This window comes from Mercenaria mercenaria, chromosome 11, assembly GCF_021730395.1.
Source record: "Mercenaria mercenaria strain notata chromosome 11, MADL_Memer_1, whole genome shotgun sequence".
NCBI lineage: Eukaryota > Metazoa > Mollusca > Bivalvia > Venerida > Veneridae > Mercenaria > Mercenaria mercenaria.
Window position 1 is genome coordinate 64,876,810 of NC_069371.1, and position 23,460 is coordinate 64,900,269.

At 35.7% G+C, this 23,460-nt stretch overlaps 1 protein-coding gene across 1 annotated transcript; it reads right to left on the minus strand.

The window, feature by feature from the left end:
* Nucleotides 1-4,592: 4,592 nt before the first annotated feature.
* On the minus strand, nt 4,593-10,494 carry LOC123532739 (heat shock 70 kDa protein 12A-like). The gene is made up of 5 exons (XM_053517590.1): nt 10,259-10,494; nt 8,762-8,981; nt 8,298-8,516; nt 7,237-7,396; nt 4,593-7,075 (listed from the first exon to the last, which is right to left on the minus strand). Exons 1-5 carry the CDS (start codon nt 10,354-10,356, stop codon nt 5,988-5,990), a joined length of 1,785 nt encoding a protein of 594 aa, XP_053373565.1. The 5' UTR covers nt 10,357-10,494; the 3' UTR covers nt 4,593-5,987.
* Nucleotides 10,495-23,460: the final 12,966 nt, after the last annotated feature.

Below are 23,460 nucleotides of genomic sequence, written 5' to 3' on the forward strand. Positions count from 1 at the left end.
GCCAAATTCCTCAGGCACTAACGGGAAGCACAGAGGAAGAGCTGGAGAAACAAAACAGCCTCGCTCAACCTAGAGCGAGATGGCCCAAAGCTGTGGAGACTGACGAGAGAGCTGAACGATGAAAACACATGAAGAGGCTCAGTAACTTTTGAAGAGAATGATGAACTGTTGACGAGTAAACAAGCGGGAAACACTTTTGCTTCTAACTACAAAGATGTTTCCAACATCCCCAGCAACAGGGAACGACAAAGAGAAGCCCGAAGCGAAAAAAAGGGAAAAGCAGAGAAGCGAAGTGACACCAAAATGTATGAAGCAGAGTCTTAAACTGCATGAGCTACAGACAGCTATTAGGCATTTAAAGACAAAGAAGTCTCCTGGACCAGATGGAGTCACAAATGAAATGCTGTCCCATCTAGGCACTGCAGCAACTTGCAAACTCCAGGAAATTTACAACTACAGCTGGACACAAGGACTGCTTCCACAGATATGGAAAGAGACAGTCATGATCCCAATCCAAAAGAAAGGGAAGGATCCAAAGAAGGCTGCAAGCTATCGCCCAATCAGCCTAACCAGCAGTGTTGGAAAGACCATAGAGGATTCTGAATGCACGCATGAAGTGGTGCATGGAGACTACCAACCTATTCGCAACGCACCATGCTGGCTTCAGACAATTCCGCTCCACTGAGGACCAGACCACTTATCTATCGCAAAAGATAGAGGACGCCTTCCAAGAGCAGCAAGTCGTGCTTACAGCATGGATTGATCTGCAGAGAGCGTTTGACGAAGTCTGGACTGATGGACTCCTCGTCAAACAGATGAGGAGTGGAGTAGGAGGTCACATGCTGAGGTGGATTAAGTCATACCTCTACAACAGGAGAGCAAGAGCCAGTTTAGAACATGCCAGCAGTAGGAAGTTCTTGTTGCGCCATGGTATCCCACAAGGCGGAGTCTTAACCCCTACACTCTTCCTGCTTTTCATCCGATCTGGTGTCTGAACTACCGAAAGGAGTTAAGGCTTCACTCTACGCTGACGATCTAGTGTTATGGTGTAAGGAAGAGCAAGCCACTACAGCCACATACAGGATGCAAGAAGCCATCAACAAGCTTTCAGCTTGGACTGAAGATTGATGTGTCTCGATCAATACAGAAAAATCGTCCACCACACTATTCTCCCTGTCGTCAAAGCAGAGGGCGGGTAAAATCAGGGTGGGAAATACTTCGCTGACTGAAGCAGACGAGGCAAAATACCTTGGAGTGACCTTTAATTTACGGCTAACCTGGAAGCCCCATATTAGTCAAGCAGAAGGGAAGGCCCAAAGGAAGCTTGCCATGATGCGCAAACTTGCTGGAACAACGTGGGGAGCAAATGAGCAAATACTCAAGACAGTATATCAGGGAACAGACCCCATTTAGAGTATAGCTCAACTGCCTGGTCCACTACTGCCAAAACTAAACAACAGGCTCTAGACAAGGTTCAAAACCAAGCATTGCGGATCATGACAGTTGCTACAAATTCTACAACAATCTCCTTCATGGAGAAGGTAACAGGCACACAGCCGTTACAAGACAGGAGAAATGCAAATGTCTTGCTTCAAGCAGAGAAGTTCAGGTCTTTTCAAGACCATCCCATGAAAGCCAAGCTAGATGGCTACACAAAAACCGGCTCAAACGTAGCAGCTTCGTTCATGAGGCAAAGAAACTCAATCGAGAGTTCAAAATTGAGCTGAACACACCAACGACTACCCTAGATAGCGAAGACATTATAAACCCACTAGCGAATGATCTGAGGATGAAGGTATCCGGAAAAGCCTCACACTTGCTATGATCAATGAAGACTATCCTCCGGAATCATGGACTCATGTCTATACAGACGGATCAGCCACATGCGCCATCAAAGAAGAGGAGCAGGAGTTTTCATTCAATACCCATATGGCAAGAGAGAAACACTACATGCAGCCACAGGAAAACACTGCAGCAATTACAATGCAGAAACTGGAGCACAGATATAAGTTATGTTTCTAGAATGTTTTCATAATAAATGTGTGTGTGCGTGCGTGCGTGCGTGCGTGCGTGTGTGTTCGGGTTTAACGTCTTTTTCAACAATTTTTCAGTCATATAAATGACGGTGTCTACTTGTAGCAGTGAACACAATGCCCAACTTCATAGTGCTGCCTCACTGGAATATCACGCCGTAGACACGTGGCATGATACCCCAGCCAGTCGCATTATACTGACACCGGGCTGACCAGTCCTAACACTATCACCTTAATGCTGAGCGCCAAGCGAAGAAGCTGCTAGTACCATTTTTTACGTCTTTGGTATGACGCGGCCGGGGATCGAACCCACGACCTCCCGCACTCGAAGCGGACGCTCTACCACTAGGCTACCGAGGCGATTCTCTAAATAAATGATGCATTAAAACAATGTTATTCAAATGGTAACGTAACATGTGTAAAGTATGTTACATACTGAATCCTCCTTTAAGTAAGTGTTTACATTGTATTTTCAAACAATATAGCTCACATAATCGTCAATTTATTGACAACAATCAATTGTATCATTTTATTCAGTTTTATTGATATCTTGTTTCTTGAGTCGTAAGTTGTGGCATTGGCTCATTTAATGCAAAAGCTAAATAAAAAGATATTATCAACAGCACTTTTATAAGTAAAGAGTTAATCTCCATATGAATTTTCATCACAAGATACGGAGTTAACTAGTTCCAATGTCAATGTCACACTCGATGGGTCAAAGGTAAAATAGCTTTATTTTGTGCAGTTTTCATATCTTTGAAACCGACAGAAGCATTTTCATAAAACTGACTTCAGTCTTTCCTTCAATCAAATCCAAGCCATTTAACATTTTACAACAATACCTATTTTACACAGAATAGTTTTACCACCACTTTGGTTATAGAAACCTTCAAATGTTTGTACAAAATTTCTCCTTCCTATCTTCATGATCTTGTTAGCTTTAAAAATGATTCTTATTCTTTCAGGTATGTAAATACTTTACTAGTACCAACTGTAAAATCCACTACCTATGGTAAGAAGTCATTCAGGTATGAGGCAGTGCAGGTGTGGAACAGCCTCCCGAATGAAATCAGACAGGTGGATAACTTCAAAGAGTTCAGGAGACTGATCCGCACCTGGGCTGGACCATCCTGTAAATGCTCCCTATTTATGTAGTTTGTTTAGTTTGCGTGTTTTTTGCATCATTTCTAAATGCCTGCTTGTGCTTATTCTTTTTGTAATACCCAGCTTGTTTTAGTTGTCTTTTAATTTTTGCTTTATTTGATCCGTACCTGGACTGGACCTCTGTAAAAGCTCCCTATGTATGTAGTTTGTCTTTAATTTGCTTGTTGTTGTTTTTTTTTGTATCATTTCTGAATGCTTGCTTGTGATTCTGTTGTATTACCCAGCTTGCTTTTAGTTGTCTTTCAATTTTGCTTCATTTTGTATTTGTGTTTTAGTTCTTAGCCATACTATGTAATGTTTACTTACTTTGTCTTAGATGCCTTAAACTATCAGTTATTTTGTGTTGTTTTATATAACTTTTGTGCTGCAATTATATGCCTTTGTACACTATCTTTGCTGAAACCTAGTCTTAATATGTATCCTTTTTTGTGATTTTTTCATACAGCTTCTCCTAACATAGTTTTTATGATATGTGTTTTACCTGCATGATCTCTTTTTAAATGTGCTCTTTAACTAAATACTTTTTGTGATATATGTTTTATCTGCATGATCTCCCTTTAAATGTGCTCTTTAACTTAATTGTTTTTATTTGCTAAATATTTCTTTTACACGTATTTATGTTTTTCTCGTTTTGTTGTTGCATGACTTTGTTTTTGTCGGAAAATAGCTGTCTAGCTAATGTTTCTTTGTTTATACTACCCGACTTAAAATAAAGCTTCTTGTATCTTGTATCTTGTATCTTGTACCATTAAATTTAGTTATTCGTTCATTTAAAGTATTACCTTCGTACAGGAACAATAAATTATTCCTTTATACGACGCTGATGGTTCCATAGTAGTATCAAAATGGAAAAAGTGGAAACTCCACGACAAAATTTAAACTGCTGCAGGCACAGTTTGATCGAGCCTGTTCATTGGCAGCTATTAAAACATCAGAAAGACTACGTAGAGTCCAGTCATTCTTAAGTATTTCAACTGGTAAATTATCGAAACCAGAATCTGCAAGAAGTCATCACGTCTTATACCAAATTCAGGATGAACATAATCGTTTAGTTTGTTTGTGTACAGAAAGCCAAAACATTGTAGCATACAAATACTTTGTTTTACTGTTTGACTCGTCAAACAAAACTGTACCTGTTTCATTTGGGATATAATACGTTCCAAAAATAATGTACAATAACGTCTATCAGACTAAATTACTGCATCTAAACTAATATAGATGAAAGAAAAAACAACAATTATTAACTATTATTAAAAATTTACAGTGGAATATCGCAACACAAAATTACCATTCTTATATGTTTTAGTAATATAAGATCATACTCGTATCAAGGTTAGCATCTTTTACAAAAAATCTAAACAATAAAAAAAAAGAAAGAAAGAAAAAAAAACAGAATGGCATGCGAATTTTATTATATCTGGTTGTAAGCTAACAAAATAAACCTTTTTTGAAACTAACTGTAAACGAAAGAAATATTGTGTTGATAGTACCGATCATTTTCAATGATATCATGCCGGCTTTTATCTCGATATCAGACGCCAGTACCGTCATAATAACAACTTTTACAAGTTCTATAAAGTCTCTCCTGCGACAAGGTATTTCACAACCTGATTTTTTATAGAGATGCTATTTACAAACTTCGTAAATTCTCAGGCAGAGCCATTTCCATGCATTATATTCTAAAATTATCAAAAGCTTTATTGCAAGAGGCTATGACCGCATTGTTTTGAGCAGCACTTCATGTTTAGTATTCGGCCCTTTTACAGTTAGTCTCTACGCTTTCCTCTTTGATTGTGCGATGACGGAACAGGTTTCTGGCTTCTGCAAAGTCATCAGGTACATATATTTACGGGATCATGCGTTTTGATTTATAAACCTTTGCGTATTTTATGTTTTACAATGTGTTCCTGTGGTTACTGTTCCGTGTGTAAGGGATTAACCTGACTGGGAGTCATTCTTTTTACACTTTCTTACGGTGGGGGTAAAAGAGTAAGTTTTGATGCAAGTAAACTAGTTTAAACTCTCCCGTGAAGTTTTTGCAACTGACCGTTCCAAGGAGGTACCCTATTTTTTCCTTTTTCATGGATGGTTTGTGTCTGTTTGTTACTTCTGTTTTTTTTTTTTGCATTCGTTTGTGTTAATGTGTACATGTGCTCAGTCACAAGGTACTAGTATATGGTTACACATACCCATATTTCCTTGCGGCTGCGTTCTTTGAATGAGGCTTTTCCTGTTGGATTTTAATCCTTGATTTTTTACACGAATGAATGCGCGCAAAACCTGTATGTAAAACTAATTTCAGTTGAATAAATATATTTTAAACCATATTGTAGAGTCATGTTTATTTACATAACTATAGTATGTACATATATAAAATGCCTAACACCTGTTATGCAAATAATGTATTTATAATAACATGCCACTGTGTGACCTTCATCAGAAAGAATCACTTTAAGCTCTGGTTCAGTCTCGAAGAGCATTTAATGTTATATACCGGTTCGTTAGACATTAAAAGTATAATATCAGGACCAACATGCAGCTCTTTCCAGGAATATCATTACACAGAGACATAATTTTGAATTGAAAACAAATGCCAAACAGAGATTGTCATTCCTGACGCGTTTCTCTAAATCACACAAACGTAAATAGATACTATTGCACTTAGTGTAATATCTGAATCTGTATTTATACAATACAGTCCGAAAAGTCAAGAACATATTTTAATTGATACTATGATTAAACCCGTGCATTGGTTTCAAGCCCTAACTGGAATTCTATCTGCCCAGATGCCTAGTGATCTAAAAAGTCAATTGAAGTTTCTAGAAGTTCCTGTGTTGTTCCGTTTATTACAGAAATTTTGAACTCCGTCTCTCCAATATATACCTCTGCGGTAAACATGACTATATTTCCCCAGCCCTCCATTGGCGGATGATGGGTTACAACTCCAACCCTTTCACAACCTTCCTCTGGTGTACAATATCTAGGATTAGCAAGCACTGACCGATATAATTCCGTGCTACATGCTTCTAACTTGCTCCTTATGTGCTCTCTTTGTCCATGAAACTCGCATTTTATTGTGTCACCAAATTTCAACCTTTGCCCGATTTCAATGCATTTATGAAAGATGTCAGAACAATACTCTGCCCCACTTGCACGTTTGTCTTTCAAGTGTTCTGGGTGCTGCCTTTCATCAAAAGGAACAGCAACTCTAAATCCATACGTGTATCGTGAAATTCTCTCGCTGATATGATTTGGTCTCAAGGTCGTTAACACCGCCCCTTTCAGGACATGTAATCCAGCATCTAGCGGTTTTACCACATCTATTTCTGGCGCTTCCCGTTTGATTTCCCTTACAATCCGTTCCCTTACGTAGGGGGAGTCTGAAAACCCACCAACTAACAGAACGGTGTCAATCTCAAATTTCTCAGCTTGAATGATCTCTTTCAGAAGCTTGATGATTTCCTCAACTGGTTCATTGAAAAATATATTCACCAGTTTTGGGCTGATCTGAATCTTGTCTCTTTTCAGTTCTATCAGTTTTTTATACCTTTCTTCTTCAACACACTGCTGAAATGTCAATTTTCTTGTCTCCTGAAGACATTCTATAAGCGATGTAGGGCATCTGAGTTTCATAGCCGTTGGCTCCTCCGCTTTCACAAGTTTCTTCTTACATTCAAATTCACGAACGAAATCTAAGTAGTCTCCCCTGGCATTGCGATGAAAAGACGACATAACCTGTTCGCCGAACAAGTTATCCAGAAATGTAAGAAAAGCTATGTTCACTCTGTTTCCACCAAGAGCATCGCCAGTGGAACGGTATATTTCTCGCAAACTTCCATCCTCAAGAACTTGATGGGTAGCAATGTCAGCTGTTCCGCCTGATATCAAATAAAGGAATTATTGCGTATATTACGAAATACAGCTTTTAAGGTGTACGCAAATTAAAAAATAATCATTGCAATCGACTTAATATATGAATAACCATACGGAAGAAATATATTAAACTTTTAGTTTGAAATAAAACATCATCTGAACATACCTCCAAGATCAGCAACTATATACTTTAGGCCGACTTGGAAAGATTTAAGTTCCACGAGTGCCCCGGCTTGCACATCCCTGCGGGTGTAGTCTGCCTGGCAGTAAAGACTCGCAGCTTCTGGCTCAAGTACCAGTTTCAGTTGATTTCCAGATATACCAGCCTAAAGAAAGTACAATGAGACATAAGCAATTTTATCATTTGGTATGTGTTAACTGAATTTATCATGGTTTTGTCAACAGATGTGACCATTTAATAAGATCTAGATGAAGACCCTTTGACAACATACAATGTAAACAAGCAAAATGATAGCAGACTCGGTATGTTTGGGTTTATTAATGTGAGGAAATAAAATGTGTAACATCCCTTGGCACCCGCTTAAGCGGGCGGAATAATAGTTAAATTAGATGTACTCCATGATCTCAAAGGATAAGAAAATATACCAACACTGAATCAAAGTATGGACCTCTTTTGTTCTTTTGTGATAGTCTGTGAAATCTATGAGAAGCTTACACTTAAATCAAAGACCATATCAAAGTTTCCTATCAATAACTAAAATCTGTTTTAGACATTAATTGTTTTCTGGTATCAATAGTTAAAGTTATCCCGACTGAGGCTGGAAATGTATTTCATTTTTTAAATGAAGATAATACATTTTACACGAAAGTCGATAAAATTGTGGACATTAATAACCTTTAGTTAAAATGATCTAAGGTATGGCAGTTAATAGTTTGTAATTAATACTTGAGGTTTTTTGAGCTGACCATACGAATATTTTTATTTCTAAGGCAGGATGTAAAAGTCACACTGATTAAAACAGGTTCTGATTATAACGTTGGAACAATTCTGTCGTCGGGTTTAAAAACTTATATTAGGATGATGCGCGCTGGGACTGAAACATCAATTGTGATTCATACACTAAGTGCATTTTTTGCATATTAACTATGCAACAAATACAATTAACGATGAATTAATAGTATTCATTGAAATAATATACTTGTAAATTTTAAGTAACTTGGCATGTTGTCATCTGATAGGGGTAGAAGATTTAATAAGGCATGTACCTTTTGTGCTGCTTCCCTCATAAATTGTTTTGCTGCATCTGACCATATAGCTGGGACCGTCAATACCCAGAGTATCTCATGTTCTTCAAGATCTGTTTTACCTAGTCTTGTTTCTTCTGTCAACTTGTCCTTTATATACTTTATTGCCATTGTGAATATATCCATAGCTGCCATTTCTTTGCCTTCATTGTCTTTCAACTTTGTCATCCTAGAAAGTTTCTGCCAAAGGAGACAAATACAACAAATACAACTTTTTAATGAACAAAGTTAACCAAATAACTGAAACATTTGTTCATTTGTGGTAATAATTAATATAAATGAAAAGGAAGGAAATGTACATTTATTTTATTTAAAAGTATGGAGTTCAACATAAACGCATTTCGTCTTAGGAAACATTGTACGAAACTGAACACATCAACAGTTATATATTACGATTTTGAAATAAGACAATAACAAAGAATTACTTTATGTTTGTAGAGTTCCATTTTGAAGTTCTGAAAGAAAAACCAGCCATGATGCATATCATCTTCTGTTAGTTCGGAATATTTCTCTTCGGCTTCCATTCCGAAAGAATCAAACTCGCCACTTGGGCGAAGCAGTAGCGTTGTTGGCGTTTTGGCTGCTTCGAAGTCTCCAGTGGTTCTTGACTTCCAGACGCTTGCATAAACTCTATACGGGTTATCCCTTTAAGAAACAAATTCAGAAAATAACAGAATTTGATTTCAACAATGAAATGATAATTCTATAATAGTGCGCAAAAAAGGCAAACGTCAATTGTCTGCATAGGTCCGAAAACATTTAAGAGTCATTACATTATATTTTTGTACAGATCATTATCAATACTATATAAAATATTCTGGTTATTGAAAGATGAATAAGTTCACCATTTCATCCAAAAAGATGCAGGTCTTAACTCCACTCCATAATAAGTTAAATTTGCTGACAAAAATTAATAAAGAAATTCACGAAAATTTATGATACTTATAAAACAGTGACACTTTAACTAGTTTACATATGTGTAATAAAACTTATGGACATACACACATATCAAAAAATCTACAGGCAGTAGTAAATAAACTGAATACTTATTACAGACGTGGTATTATAAGGAAGATGCAAGTCTTTAGAAATTATTCAGCTAGTAGGATTCCATTGATCATTGTTTGTGACAGTGTATTAGTATGCATTTTGACTGGATTTAATAATCTGTGTTCCTGTTAGATATCTGTTATTGCGTAAGGTTTGACGGTGTTCTGGGATTTATTTCATAGTTCTCTCGATACATTAATACCATCCTGAATTTAGCAGAATAGGTCCCTATATTGGTTTTGGTTTACTTCTGTTATTGGCAAAACACAACTTTTCGTGGTAGTAGGTTGCGGCTCTTATTAAGATGGTCTAGGTGCACATCCACACGACATGGGAATCAAAGAAAGTATTTGACCTAAACTTCAACAAAAATGCCAGTCAGCCTAAGCCGAACATCCATAATTACTTGTCATTAATAGGTTGAATCATAGAATAATTTGCCTGATCTCTGCAATCATTGAACTCACAATGAACTTCATTTGAAAGTTATTGGTATACGAATAAATTAAGGCTAGGTAGCCAGAGAAAACTGTATATGGGATAGATAGGTCTCAACAGCTCTGCATTTTAACAAAGGTCATTCAATGTAGTTTGTCAGCTAGTCTGCTTAACGGTTGGGCTCATTTCAGTATTCCAGATATAAAGGAATAGGCACTTTCCTAAGTCATATACTGATATCTACACAATAACTAAATCTTTTGAATGAGGAATAGTAGAGGAATGTCGCACAAAAATTAATAATTGCATATTTCTTCCGAGGATAAAACCTTTGACGATGAATATCTTTTAATATAATGTTACATTTATTTCAATACCAAGTATGTTCAGGTCAATACCATTCAAACTTGCATAAGAAATTCGTTATAAATTACCTAAATGCAAACGCATAGCCGGACAACGTTGTGCCAAGGTCGATGGCGGCTGTAACGACTATTCCAGGTAGAAAGTGATCAAAACCTTTAGCTGCCATCGTACACCATGTGACGCTTCCTATTATAATATTCTCAGATTATATATGTATTAAGATTATCATAACATTTGCCACCTTTCTGCACCCTAATTTCAGCACACTCTTACGTGGCTGTAACTGCAAAAGCAAAATAAACAAATAAATAAAAACGATAACAAAAAAGGCAGAAATAAGCATCTTATATTTTCTTCCACATAGTTACTACTACTACATCTGCAGTTAATACCGCAGATTACATTCCCAGTTACACATCATGAACCAGAACCAACACCCTTCTTCTGGTTTAGATATAACTAAGAAATCTAAAACAAACAACTTTTCCTCCATCTCTTGTATCACCAGAGCGTGGAATGGTTTACACCATGCTGTGCACTGAAACACCCGAATTTCTTCTTTGGGCTTTACTGTACGTGCAGTGTAACGGGGTGTTGACAGCTTGGAGATTTATCTCTTTGCTGGCGTTTCTCGCTCGTCATGTTTAAGATCTAGACAGGGGCTTACGTGGTCGACTGGTTAAGGTCGTTGGCTTCTAAATGCTTGCCCCTTACCGCTGTGGTTCCGACTCCTCACAGGAGGTTTAGAATTCTTTCATGTAAGGAAACCATCTAGCTTGCCCATGGAAGGTTGGTGGTTCTACCAGGTGCTCACCAGCGATGAAATAATGCTCCTGTTCAAGAGTTTATTTTGGAAAGGACAATTCATTACCTTTAAAGACCCATACCTTTTTATGCCCCCACTTTGGAGGAGGGGGGGGGCATATAGATTTGCCCTTGTCCGTCCGTCCGTCCTTTCATCCGTCCGTCCGTCTGCCCGAGCTAACATCTGCATACTTAGGTGGCTATAGGAACAATAGGTAACTGTACTTTTTCTTTGATGTCATTCATTCCGTAAGGCTTTTATGTGGCTATTTTTCTCTTACGTGGCTAAAAGAACAATAGGGAGAACAAAAGAGTAGCCACATAAGTATCCATATGTAGGAACGTCCGTCCGTCCGTCCGTCCTTCCGAGAATGTTGTGTCGCGCCTAGCTCCAAAAGTATTTGACGTAGAGTCACAAAACTTTACAGGAATGTTGGTCAGCACGTGTAGTTGTGCATCTGGGGTTTCGCGTCCGGATTCATTCAGTCGTGTAGAAGTTATGGCCCCTGACTTTGTAAAAATTGGTCATTTTAGTGTTGTGTCGCGCCTAGCTCCAAAAGTTTATGACATAGAGTCACAAAACTTTAAAGGAATGTTGGTCAGCATATGCAGTTGTGCACCTGGGGTTTCTCGTCCGGATTCATTCAGTCTTATAGGAGTTATAGCCCCTGACTTAGTTAAAAATTGGTCATTTTAATGTTGTGTCGTGCGTAGCTTCAAAATCATTTGACCTAGAGTCACCAAAGTTTACAGAAATGTTGGTCAGCATTTGCAGTTGTGCACCTGGGGTTTCGCGTCCGGATTCATTCAGTCATGTAGGAGTTATGGCCCCTGACTTAGTAAAAAATTGGTCATTTTAAGGTTGTGTTGCGCATTCAGAATTGTAGGAGTTATAGCCCCTGACCTGGGAAAAAATTGTCATTTTAATGTCATGTAGTGGGGGCATCTATGTCCCATGGACACATTTCTAGTTTGTAGTCATATACACAAAGATTAGTTCTTTTTAATTGTGACGTAACTGCAACCATTGAGGTAGAGTATTAAGATGAAGATTAATTTGCGCAAAAACTACATTTGTGTAAAACTTTGAAATCAAATACTCATGCAGTATTATAAGCGGGTAATTTTGTGTCAGATTTAATCTAGTGTGTTTACGGAAAAATATGTTATCTTCATTCGTCGAAAAACATTTTACATTTATCAGTCTAGTGTGTTTACGGAAAAATATATTATCTTCATTCGTCGAAAAACATTTTTCATTTATCAATCTAGTGTGTTTACGGAAAAATATGTTATCTTCATTCGTCGAAAAACATTTTACATTTATCAATCTATTGGTTTACGGAAAAATATTTTATCTTCATTCGTCGAAAAACATTTTTCATTTATCAATCTAGTGTGTTTACGGAAAAATATATTATCTTCATTCGTCGAAAAACATTTTTCATTTATCATAGGAATGCACAAAATATGAACTCAAATGTTGCATGAAGAACAAAACAAATAAGAACACCCGGAAGTAAGTAATCTGTACTTCAAATTATTTGAAAAAAAAAGGATAAATTTCCTCTCTGTCACTTAAAGACATATTAAACAGTGATAGGATTCCTTGCTTTAACATGATTTTCTTCCACAGTTCAAACGATAAAGCATACGAAGTAGCATACTGGAATGAAAGGAAAAGATTAAGTTATACCATCATGTAACCATGGTAATATTTTACTTGCACTTGTCCAAAATGTGTTCTTAGAATTTAACTGCCGGTTAGCTCAGCAACGTACCATAGAAAACTTTGGTTATAAAGGCTGATTTTTGCCATTTTATTCTGGCTGTTTGCACGTTCGAATGGCGTCAACACACTGAAAAGACAAATCAGCGCGCCATTTCGACAAACAAGTTAGTTGTCGTTTAAGTATGTTGGCGTATTGGCGGTCTTCGTACGCGTCAATGCGCCAACACGCAATAATGAAAATTAGCGCTTGGATACAAGTACGGTACTCGTCGTGCTGGCTTATTAGTTTGTCATTTGGCGTGTTAGCACTCTTCAAACGCGCCGGATTCAGCCCCATTCAGTGGTATTTCCCACCACTACAATGTATGTTACTAACATTTTGAAATATGATACACAGCTGTTATTGTTGTTGATTTCTTTTTTTGTTGTTGTTGTTGTTGTAGTAACTTTTTGCTATAGATATTATGCTGTCCTCTAGTAGAAGCCTAGTGTTATGATGTAACACTAGTACTTCATTACTATTTCAGTCCAAGATCATATCTCATTTAAAATATTGTACATAGTCTTAAGAAACAAAAAAGGTTGTTTTTTTTTAGTTGATTAATGACGATGAGGAATAACAAATTGAAGTTTATTTTGTTCTGATCTGTTTCAAGGAAAGTTCTCTTTTTGCATACCTGTAACAAAAATTATATATAGCAGCTGGAAAGTAGTACACTGACCCATTAATATCTTTAGAAAATTATGTATTACTAAAGGACTTCTAAATTGATTTAACATAGATATTTATTTCTGCTGATTTAAGATGTGTGATCACCATCCCCACATCCACATTGATCCGTATCCACCTTTGTTTGTATATATATATATATGTATATTTGTTCACATGTTATTACAAAATGTATGTTTTGTAATCTGTGTTTATCAAATAAAAGATCTGTTCTGTTCTGTTCTGTTCAGTCTGTAGATATTCCTAAATTTTGGAGGGACTGTTTTATACAAATCATGGCAGAGCTGCTTTTTTTCTAGCAAGTTACTCTCTACTCAGTGGTTATTATGGCTACGCAAGGTATATTATTAGCAGTTAGTTTTAGATGTGATGATCAAACATAAGACGATACTCGCAGAATGGGAATATTTGTGTTGTTAGTGAAATTAGATGTACTTAAATAGATGTACAAATCAATTATCAAAATCATGATACCAGGCTTTATAATAATTATAACATTAATAAACGATCTAAAAATTTACCTTTTTACAACCGATAATAAATATATCCCTTCTTCATAAAACAATAAATCGAGCACAAATGATAATGATTTTATCTAATCATATATAGTTACGAAAAAATATATTTTGAAAAACATGTCACCGGGTGATCTAAATGCGTATTAGTCAGTCATCGGGTTTTCTTTTGAAAATGTTCAGACAATTGTCATTCAAATGATAAACCAGTATTGTTTAAGTAGACATTTTGATGTTTATCATATAAAATAAAGCTAAGCTTCTATTTTGCATATAATTTCATTTCATATTTACAACTATATATAACGGATGGAATACACTCATATCAACTTACTAGGAAAACAAAAAAAAAACAATTTTAAAAATCTGTAGGTAAATTTTCAGAAACTGTTAGTACACCCAAGAAATTAAGAAGAAAAAAAGCAAAAACAAAAAAACACCGAACCTAATCACTGAAAGAATTGACCAGGAATCCCAATTTTATTGTTACTTTGCAAAGTGATTTCGTATGAGACGCCGACATAATTAACGCGTAGACGTGTAAGTGTCATGCGGTTTCCTACATCGCAGCCAGTCCAATACACTTGTCACGTGGCATTATAATGGTTCAACAAAAGAAATCGAGATACGCCTAATCTTTTACAAGAGTAAATTTAAAGTTGTGAAAGATCGGATAATTGTGTGTATTGTTATACAGTGTGTATTGTTATACAATACTTTTTGTGGTATCATAATACATGTATACTGAAATATCCTTAATGCACGCAAACACATACCATTCTGCTATTATAAAGATATAGTAATAGTCAAACAAAATATTCCTACCTGACATTTATCTAAACACCTGTATGGCACATGTTAAAAAGAACAAAGAAGTAACTGTATGGTTAAAAACTTTCACTTAAACATATGGCCTATAATATAGTGAAATAAAATGTATAGGTCCGTGTGCTTATTTCTGAGATATTCAGCCATGATTAAAGTGACGCTAATTTTAAGACACTATTTTGAATTATTTAACGTATAAGATGTTTTAATATCATATTTTAACTTTAGAAAGATAGAGACTGTTACAATGTATTGTAATAAATTTATTCACAGGTTGCCTTTAATTCATAAACTGATTTTCATTTCCGTACGCCGACTCCAGGCTTTATTCTACGTTTTCCGAATAAATGACACCACGACATCACTTCCGGTTTATCAAGCATGCATAATTACCTTAAATAATGTGGTCTTCCGGCACGTGCACAGAGCGCCTGACTTCGGATTTTTTGGAAGAATACGCTTTTGCCTTGTGTGTAATAAGCGTCCACATAACTTGTCCGAACCGCAACGTCTTGCACATCAGTACAAATATGTGCAGGATTATTTTGCACTCCAAAATCTACCTTTAGATTGATACAAATGCATACTTCTGGGCAAACTAATGGACTGTAACGATTGCCGATTGAGGCATAGCCTTATTTCATATTATGTGATGTATGACATTATATCTTAATTTGTGAATCTGAATTTATCTTAGGCGTAAAAAAAATTGTTTGTTTCCGGTATCTCGACCTACCCTAAATTTTTGGCCCGACCCTAAATGTTTTTATGGCATTGCAGAACATCTTTTCAAATTTTTAACAAAAAAAAATTGCAAAACTGCACTTTTTATGCTTTAAACATGGCCAGTGAAGTTAGAAATCAACCTTTATTATAGGTTATAACACACTAATAGTTGTTCTTCTTTATTCTATATAAAACTGACCTATTTCCAATGACCGCAGGACACAACAGGACCCTTTTTACATGTCTGTAACTTACATTTTCTTGAAGAATATTGTCAGTGCTAACTTAAAATCAAAAGAAAAGTGGGGGTCATGTTTGACGCAAGAAAAATAATTTCAGTCAAACACACAAACTGCAAAATCAGCTAAAAAATGAGACACCAAATTATACTGGTGGTGTATGATCTAAGCTTCCATGAAAAATTTTGTCATGTTGTTATTTCATTATGAAACTGCTACCTACATGTCAAGCATAGATCTGTCATGTGATTTTAGCAAAGAAATTGCAAAGAAAATAAGGAAAATAGCTCTACAGAGCTAAAAAGCTGAGGACTATTTGTATCCGCCATTATCCGACTACCATTTTTTCGCGCCATTTTTCTTTTTAGTGTCTGTATGCCTTTACACAAAAATAATTTCTGAAAAGTCTCCCTAAATAAAAAAAAATCAAAGGCCTGAAGGGCCTGAGAGTCGGCTAATGATTGATGTACTGGTAGTATAGTCTACCAGTTTCAGTTTATTTATAGTTTTTTCCCCCAACTAAACAGAGATTTTATTACAACAAATGAAACGAACATTCAGTCGATGCCTAGTAAAACTTTGATTGACGTTATACAAGTATTTAAACCCAATATATATTTCTAAAATTGAAGAGTGGTTCGCAGAAATAAAAATGTTGAAAGTACAAACTACAATTTGACAGCTGACACCAAGATACTGCCCATAACTATACATATTTTTCCAGTAAACATTTGCCTCCGGCATTGCCAAAAGAGGCAATTATCGGCTGGTATATATTCGCACATGATAAAATTTGAATATGACAATATATATATTTAAAAATTTTACACCGCGGATTGCCACATACAAGTTGTAACGGATGGACGAAAGAACTGTTCAGATATTTTACAGATAATGGGCCTGGCGATAACCGTGTTATATATAAAGTATTGTTCAGTCATATTATAAGTGATGTCAATTTAAAGTATACTTACTTCTGCGTTTAGAGATATGTAAATGTTGCTGAGTGTCAATATATAGTGTCACCGATATTAATAAATGCAGTTTTTTTTTAGATAAAACCATCATTTATTCTATTTCAGACCTGTTAACCCCTTCAAAACCATGTCTGTAATCCCGAAGTCCGTGCACTTTCAATTATCCATTTTGATTCATGTAGACAGACAGGCCCAGACTGGGCTGAAAAATGTTTGAGCCATTTTTACGTGGTCGGTAGCAGGGTGGGTGTGGGGAGTGGTGTTTCTTCCCGCTTTAAATTGCAGTCAGATTTTGAAATGGGCATTGTGACAGGTGATAAAAGGGCAAATGTATCAAACTGTAAAGTGGCAATATGGGGGGAGGGTGTGGGAGGATACCCCCTCCTGCGAATAGGGTTTGGGGTATCGCCACAAGAAATTTTTGAATATGTAGACCCTTGATATAGCCTTTGGTACGATTTCTAACTGAAAATTTTATGTTTCAATTTCTAAATATTACCTAGATTCTTTTTAGTATTACAATATCCAAAGTATGAATGACTGTCACTTCATCTTTTTACTTTCAGATCATGCCTCAGGACTAGAATATGAGTCTGATATAGATTCTATGTAGGTGTTAAAAAAATAAATTCTAGAATCATTTTTGTTACAATAATATCTATCATGTCTGCTGCTTGAATGTTAAAATTTCATAACACAGCTCGATATTTACCCAAAATATTATATCCGGATACGATTACACTTTTCTTAATCTCCAGTTTCATCAATATGTTTAATTTACAAATTGTGATGATACGAAGACATTTAGCAGCAACTGGCAGTATCTGACATTGAAGTTTACGGTTAAATTACCTCTTATTTAAATCATTTCATAAAAAAGTTGTTTCGTTTCGTCAAAGCAGCCAAACATAGACGATCTACTTTCGATTTCAAAAACTACAAGAAAATACAATTTAGTGTTTCGCCTATTTGTTTATTTCTCGAAATAAAATCATTTTTAATATCAATAGTAATTAAACAAACCAGTAAGAGCTTCTTCTTCCGATAATTTATCCGCTTACTGACTGCAAAATTCAACCCACGCAAAGTCGTAGAAGCATTGTTATAAACAGGTCACGCGTGTTCGCCGACGTGTCCAGAATGTAGTAAGGATTCATCCGCGAAGTCTCGAGGAAGAATTTACGTACTGCACATATCTTATTCGGGTCATTTAAAATGAAGCTGTCATTATTTAATTTCATCGATGTGGTAAACTCTTTGATAAGATACATTCCAATGCTTTCAGAGGTACCCGACTCAATACAATACTAGCAGTATGTTCTGGAACTATATTTTGTCTTTCGCTGGATGTTACGCAAGCTTGGTAAGCCTGCGCAATTCATAAAATGCACAGCGCAATAAATTTGTTATTTGCGCAATGATTTTAAAGATTATTTTTTGAAACGGACAGGGTAACAAATGGATAATTTGGCTAATAAGTTAATATGCAGTTTTTATTTGAATTTTTGAACAATTTTTGAAAAATTAGAGACAATCTAATGGAACTACATCACTTCGCTGTGTTGTGAGGCCGTTTAATAAGAATGAGAAATCGGGCGATAGCAAGGACCCGTCAAACGCTTGAAAGCGTTTAGCCGACTCAAAAATCTAAAAAAAAAATTCCGACCTACCTACCCTAATTTTTTTGAGCATGTTACTGGAAACAAATAATTTTTTTAGGCCTTATTAGATATTATCACGTGAGCTCGGCATATTTTCTAGAGCGCTCGACATCTTATCTCGTACGCAATACATCTTATCTCGTGCGCTCGACATCTTATCTCATGCGCACGACATCATGATATATACCTATGTAATTTCCATTGAATATTTCAAAAGGTCACCAATTAACCTTTAAATAAACCATTAAATAACAGTTTGTATTTCCACTCTTTTCTCTTAACCTAACAGTACGTAGGCTTGACATTCGTGGATGATTGGTTGCGGTCACTTACTCCGTATCAATTGCCCCTACCCGATGTGGGTTGGAAACCTCGCTTAGTTGTGAATTCTTCCAGCTGTCCTACAGATGGTCGTTAACTGGTTCCACCTAGGTGCCCATTCTTGTTTGGACGAAATTCTTGAGTCTTCCTCCAACACTAAAAGCTGGACATTTCGCCATACCACCAAAATCATGTCGATGTGACTCTCCAGACAAAATCAAAGTACTGAAAGTACAGAAAGGTTGGTGACCACATCACAGTTATGTAAAGACTATAGATACTTTCAAAATCCAGCAAATATTACTTAGCTTATTAAAAATGTCTTGTAACCAAAATGTAAGGCACCTATATCATAAGGAAAAATCCAAACTAACTTCCTTCTGTTATTTTACAAAGTGTCAATGTACTATTTACATCACAATTACTTGAAACTCATCTTTGATATGTATAATATAGGCGACAAACTTCAATAAAAAAAATTCAGAATATAGAGCTTATTAATATATAATAATATATTATTATTATTATTATTATTATTATACTTTTGAAACTATCTTAACGACGTTCTTGTTGCAGAATTGCTTTATGATGGATATATCGATTATTAAAATATTGAAAGGAAATCTTAGCAGATTCCATCAATACTGAAACTGGAATAATCCAACCTCAAAAATCTAAATAACGAAATTTATTTTCACTCTTTTTTCTCAACAGAATACAGGGCACATGAGCAACCTCTAGCTACGATACAGTATAACATGAAACAAAAATATGTTTATTTGCTATACTGGTCACAATATTTGGAAAAGATTCTGCACATTATATTTCAATATCTACAGGTTATTTAAGTTAAGAAAAAAAGATAAAATTACAAATTAAGTGATGAAAAACGATCTCTAAACATCTGAATTAATCTTGTTCATCTCAAATTAACCTTTACTCGGCTAAATTTCTATAATGAACTTGTACATCTTGCAGTTTGGTCAGTACCATTAACTGTTAAAAGGGATGTTTACCAAAAGGATACTGACTGAATGGCGAACAATGCAGATCATGAACAGACATGAAAAGTGTTATCATTCTGAAATTGAAATTCTTTCGTCTTACTGTCTGTCCCAGTTTACGATTAATTGTTTCTAAAACCGTAAAAATGTAACTATGATAGAAACGAAAATCTCAAAAGGTGACATGTTTCTAAAAATACGTCATTTGCGTACTACATGTGTATATATAAAGATGAAAACGCGGATTTGGTTTTCTTGTACCAAAGTAATGTTTTATACCCATAATTAGCAGAAGGGATATATGGAATATCAATTATAAAAAGATAATTGTTTAGAATATTAATTATTGTTATATGAGTAAAAATTTACGTATAAATTCGGGTTTCATTTTATTGCTGTACTGTTTACGACTGATCCAAAGAGCTTACAGTCCCAGATCGATTCCATTTATCATTTTCCAATAAAGTGGGGTTCAACAATAACTGTTAATAAAACATAAATTTTGTATTTTTGAAAACAGAATAACTCATCATAATGAAGAATTTTACATTAATGGTGAAAAATAGAAATAGTTGATGATTTTACATATTAAGGCATTACATTTTCTTACACTGGTTCTCTTTTAAGGGCTGTAAAGGCACTAAATGATCAGGTTTTAAGAGCCTATAACAACATATTGCTATTATTTGATAAAGTCTGTTTAGACAAAATTATTACTGTTTGATAGAATGGCTGTACCTATTACTGTACGGAGCAGACATTTGGGGTGTTTACAATTTCAAAAGTGTGTATAAGTTACATATGAAATTTTGCAAATATTTACTAGGAGTGAAGAAGCAGACGCCAAATAATGCTGTACATGGTGAATTAGGTTGCTTTCCATTATCTATTATTTGTAAAGAGAGATCTGTTAAATATTGGTTAAAATTAATGAAAAATGTTGAGTCTGTATTAAAATCTATGTTCAAATGTTATGGTAGAAACTGGACTAAACGTATGCATTCTATTATTGATCATTTGGGTCTAACACATGTGCGTCAGTACTTTGATCTGAATATAAACTATCTCTCTTCGTTTAAACTGAGGTTACGTGACATATTTATTCAAGAATGGAATGCATCGATTAATTCAATGTCAAAGCTGAAATATTATAGTCGGTATAAAACAGCATTTTGTTATGAAGAATACATTGATAAAATTGCCAGTGAAAATTTAAGAAAAATGTTTACTTGTTTCAGATTAAGCTCCCATAAGTTAAGAATCGAGTCTGGTAGATTTAATAATATTGATCGAAATAATAGAATATGCAGAATATGTCATCAAAATTTCTTGCTATGTTGTAGTAAATATACAGATGTTAGAAATAAGTATTTGGGAAGTACAGCATGGCCCTACAGTTCAGATATTTAGAAATATTATGTCAACAAGGAATAAGAAACGTCTTGTAAACATTTGTAGATATGTAAAAGAATCTATGGCGATAAGAGATAATACCCTATCAAATCTTGCTGTTTTACTCCTATTGATTTTGAGGTCAGTAGGTCAAAGGTTAAGGTCACAGTGATCCAGAGCAGCGAAACGGTTTTCAGATGATAACTCAAAAACGCTTGGGCCTAAGATCATGAAACTTGATGAGGAGGTTGATCGTAACCAGCAAATTACTCCTATTGATTTTGAGGTCAGTCAGTCAAAGATCAAGGTCACAGTGACATGAAACAGTTAAACCGTTTCCGAACGATAACTTGAGAACACTTGGGCCTAGGATCACGAAACTTGATAGGGAGGTTTATCATGATAGCAGATGATCCCTGCTGATCTTAGATCAGTTAAGGTCAAGGTCACAGTGACCTGGAACAGTTTAACGGTTTCTGGATGGTAATTCAAGGTCCTTTAGGCCTAGGATCATAAATGTTGATAGGGAGGTAGGTCATGACCAGTAGATGACCCCTATTGATTTTGAGGTCAGTAGGTCAAAGGTCAAGGTCACATTGACCCAGAACAGTTAAACCAGTTCAGGACGATAACTTGAGAACGCTTAAACCGAGGATCACGAAACTTATAGGCAGTGTGTGTGTGTGTGTGTGGGGGGGGGGGGGGGGGGGGGGGGGGGGGGGGGGGGGGGGGGGGGGGGGGGGGGGGGGGGGGGGATCAAGACCAGCAAATGACCCCTGTTGATTTTGAGGTCAATAGGTCAAAGGTCAATGTCACATTGACTTGACCCTGAACAGTGAACTCTTTTGTACAGTGACCAAATAATTGCTGTTCCTTGTGCTATTACTGAATGCATTAAGGGGGGAATTTTGTGTTCTACGAGCTCTTGTTAATCATAGTGTACGATATCAATTAAAATATGTTCTTGACTTTTCAGATTGTATTATATAAGTACAGTTTCAGATATTACAGTAAGTGCAGTATAGTATCTATTTATATTTGTATGATCAGCAATGTGTCGCAGAAAAAAATATCGTCATTTTTTGTTTCAATTTGAAATTATTGCTCTATGTAATAATATTCCTGGGAAGAGCTGGTTTTCTCTTGATATTATACATTTAAATGTCTAACAAAACGGTATATAACATCAAATGCACCCCGAGTCTGAACCAGATGGAAACTTGAAATAAAGCAGTTATCTTGGAAGTGATTCTATCTAATGAAGGTCACACAGTCGCATGTTGAACGACCTGTGAAATTTCCACTTTTCTCTGTTTCATATATAAATACATTATTCGCAAATCAGGTGTTAGCCATTAGTAATTTAAATAAACTGACTCTACACAATATGGTTAAAATTTATTTATTCAAATGATATTAGTCTAACAGACACGTTTTGCTTGCATTCATAAAAAAGCAAAGATCAAAGTCCAACATGTAAAGCCACATTCAAAGAACGCAACCGCAAGAAATATGGGTATATGTATATGTAACCGTGTACACGTACATACCGGTAGTGACTGAGCACATGTATACATTAACACAAATGAATGTGAAAATACAGAAGTAGCATATACATGTAAAAGAAAAATAATAGGGTACCACTTTGGAACGGTCAGTGGCAAAACAAACACGTGAGGGTTTAAACTAGTTTACTGGCGCCAAAACTTTCTCTTAAACTCCCATTATGTTCCCATATTACAAGAAAGTGTAAATAGAATGTCTCCCAGTCATGTTAATCTCTTAAACATAAAACAGTAATCACAAGAACACAATGTAAAACACAAAATATGCAAAGACATATAAATCGAAACCCGTGGAACCGTAATGACTTTGCAGAAGCCAGCGGCACCAAAGGAAAGACAATTTAGGGCACGACGAAGTAGGACAGAGGACAAAAATCAAACCAGTCCGTCCCAAAAGAACTGTCCCGTCATCTGACAATTAAAGAGGAAAACGAATTGACCAAATGTTAAAGGGCTGGGCACTAATGTATTAAATTCATATGTTTGTATATCTTTAACATCATATATATCACTCAAATACGTTTAAACTTAGTATAAATATATAAAAATAACACGTAATAATATAAAATTATTTGATGTTTGTGTTTCCTTTTTAATTATTATTATTTAATTACCCTTCCAATGACATTTCCTTTAAAGAAATAATCATTCCTAGAAAAAATTGACTCCATTGCGCACTTTACTTCCATTTCGCGCCATTGCGCACTTTATCTCCATTGCGCACTATAGGCGTACCCCCGGACAGGCCTCTTATGCGTACTCTCCAATAGTAGAAA

Coding starts and splice junctions, on each gene's coding strand:
- LOC123532739 (XM_053517590.1), bottom strand. CDS start 10,356: ATGGCAGCTAAAGGTTTTGATCACTTTCTACCTGGAATAGTCGTTACA. Junction 8,517..8,761: donor TGGAACTCTACAAACATAAA/GTAATTCTTTGT, acceptor CTCCTTTGGCAG/AAACTTTCTAGGATGACAAA. Junction 7,397..8,297: donor TGAGGGAAGCAGCACAAAAG/GTACATGCCTTA, acceptor TACTTTCTTTAG/GCTGGTATATCTGGAAATCA.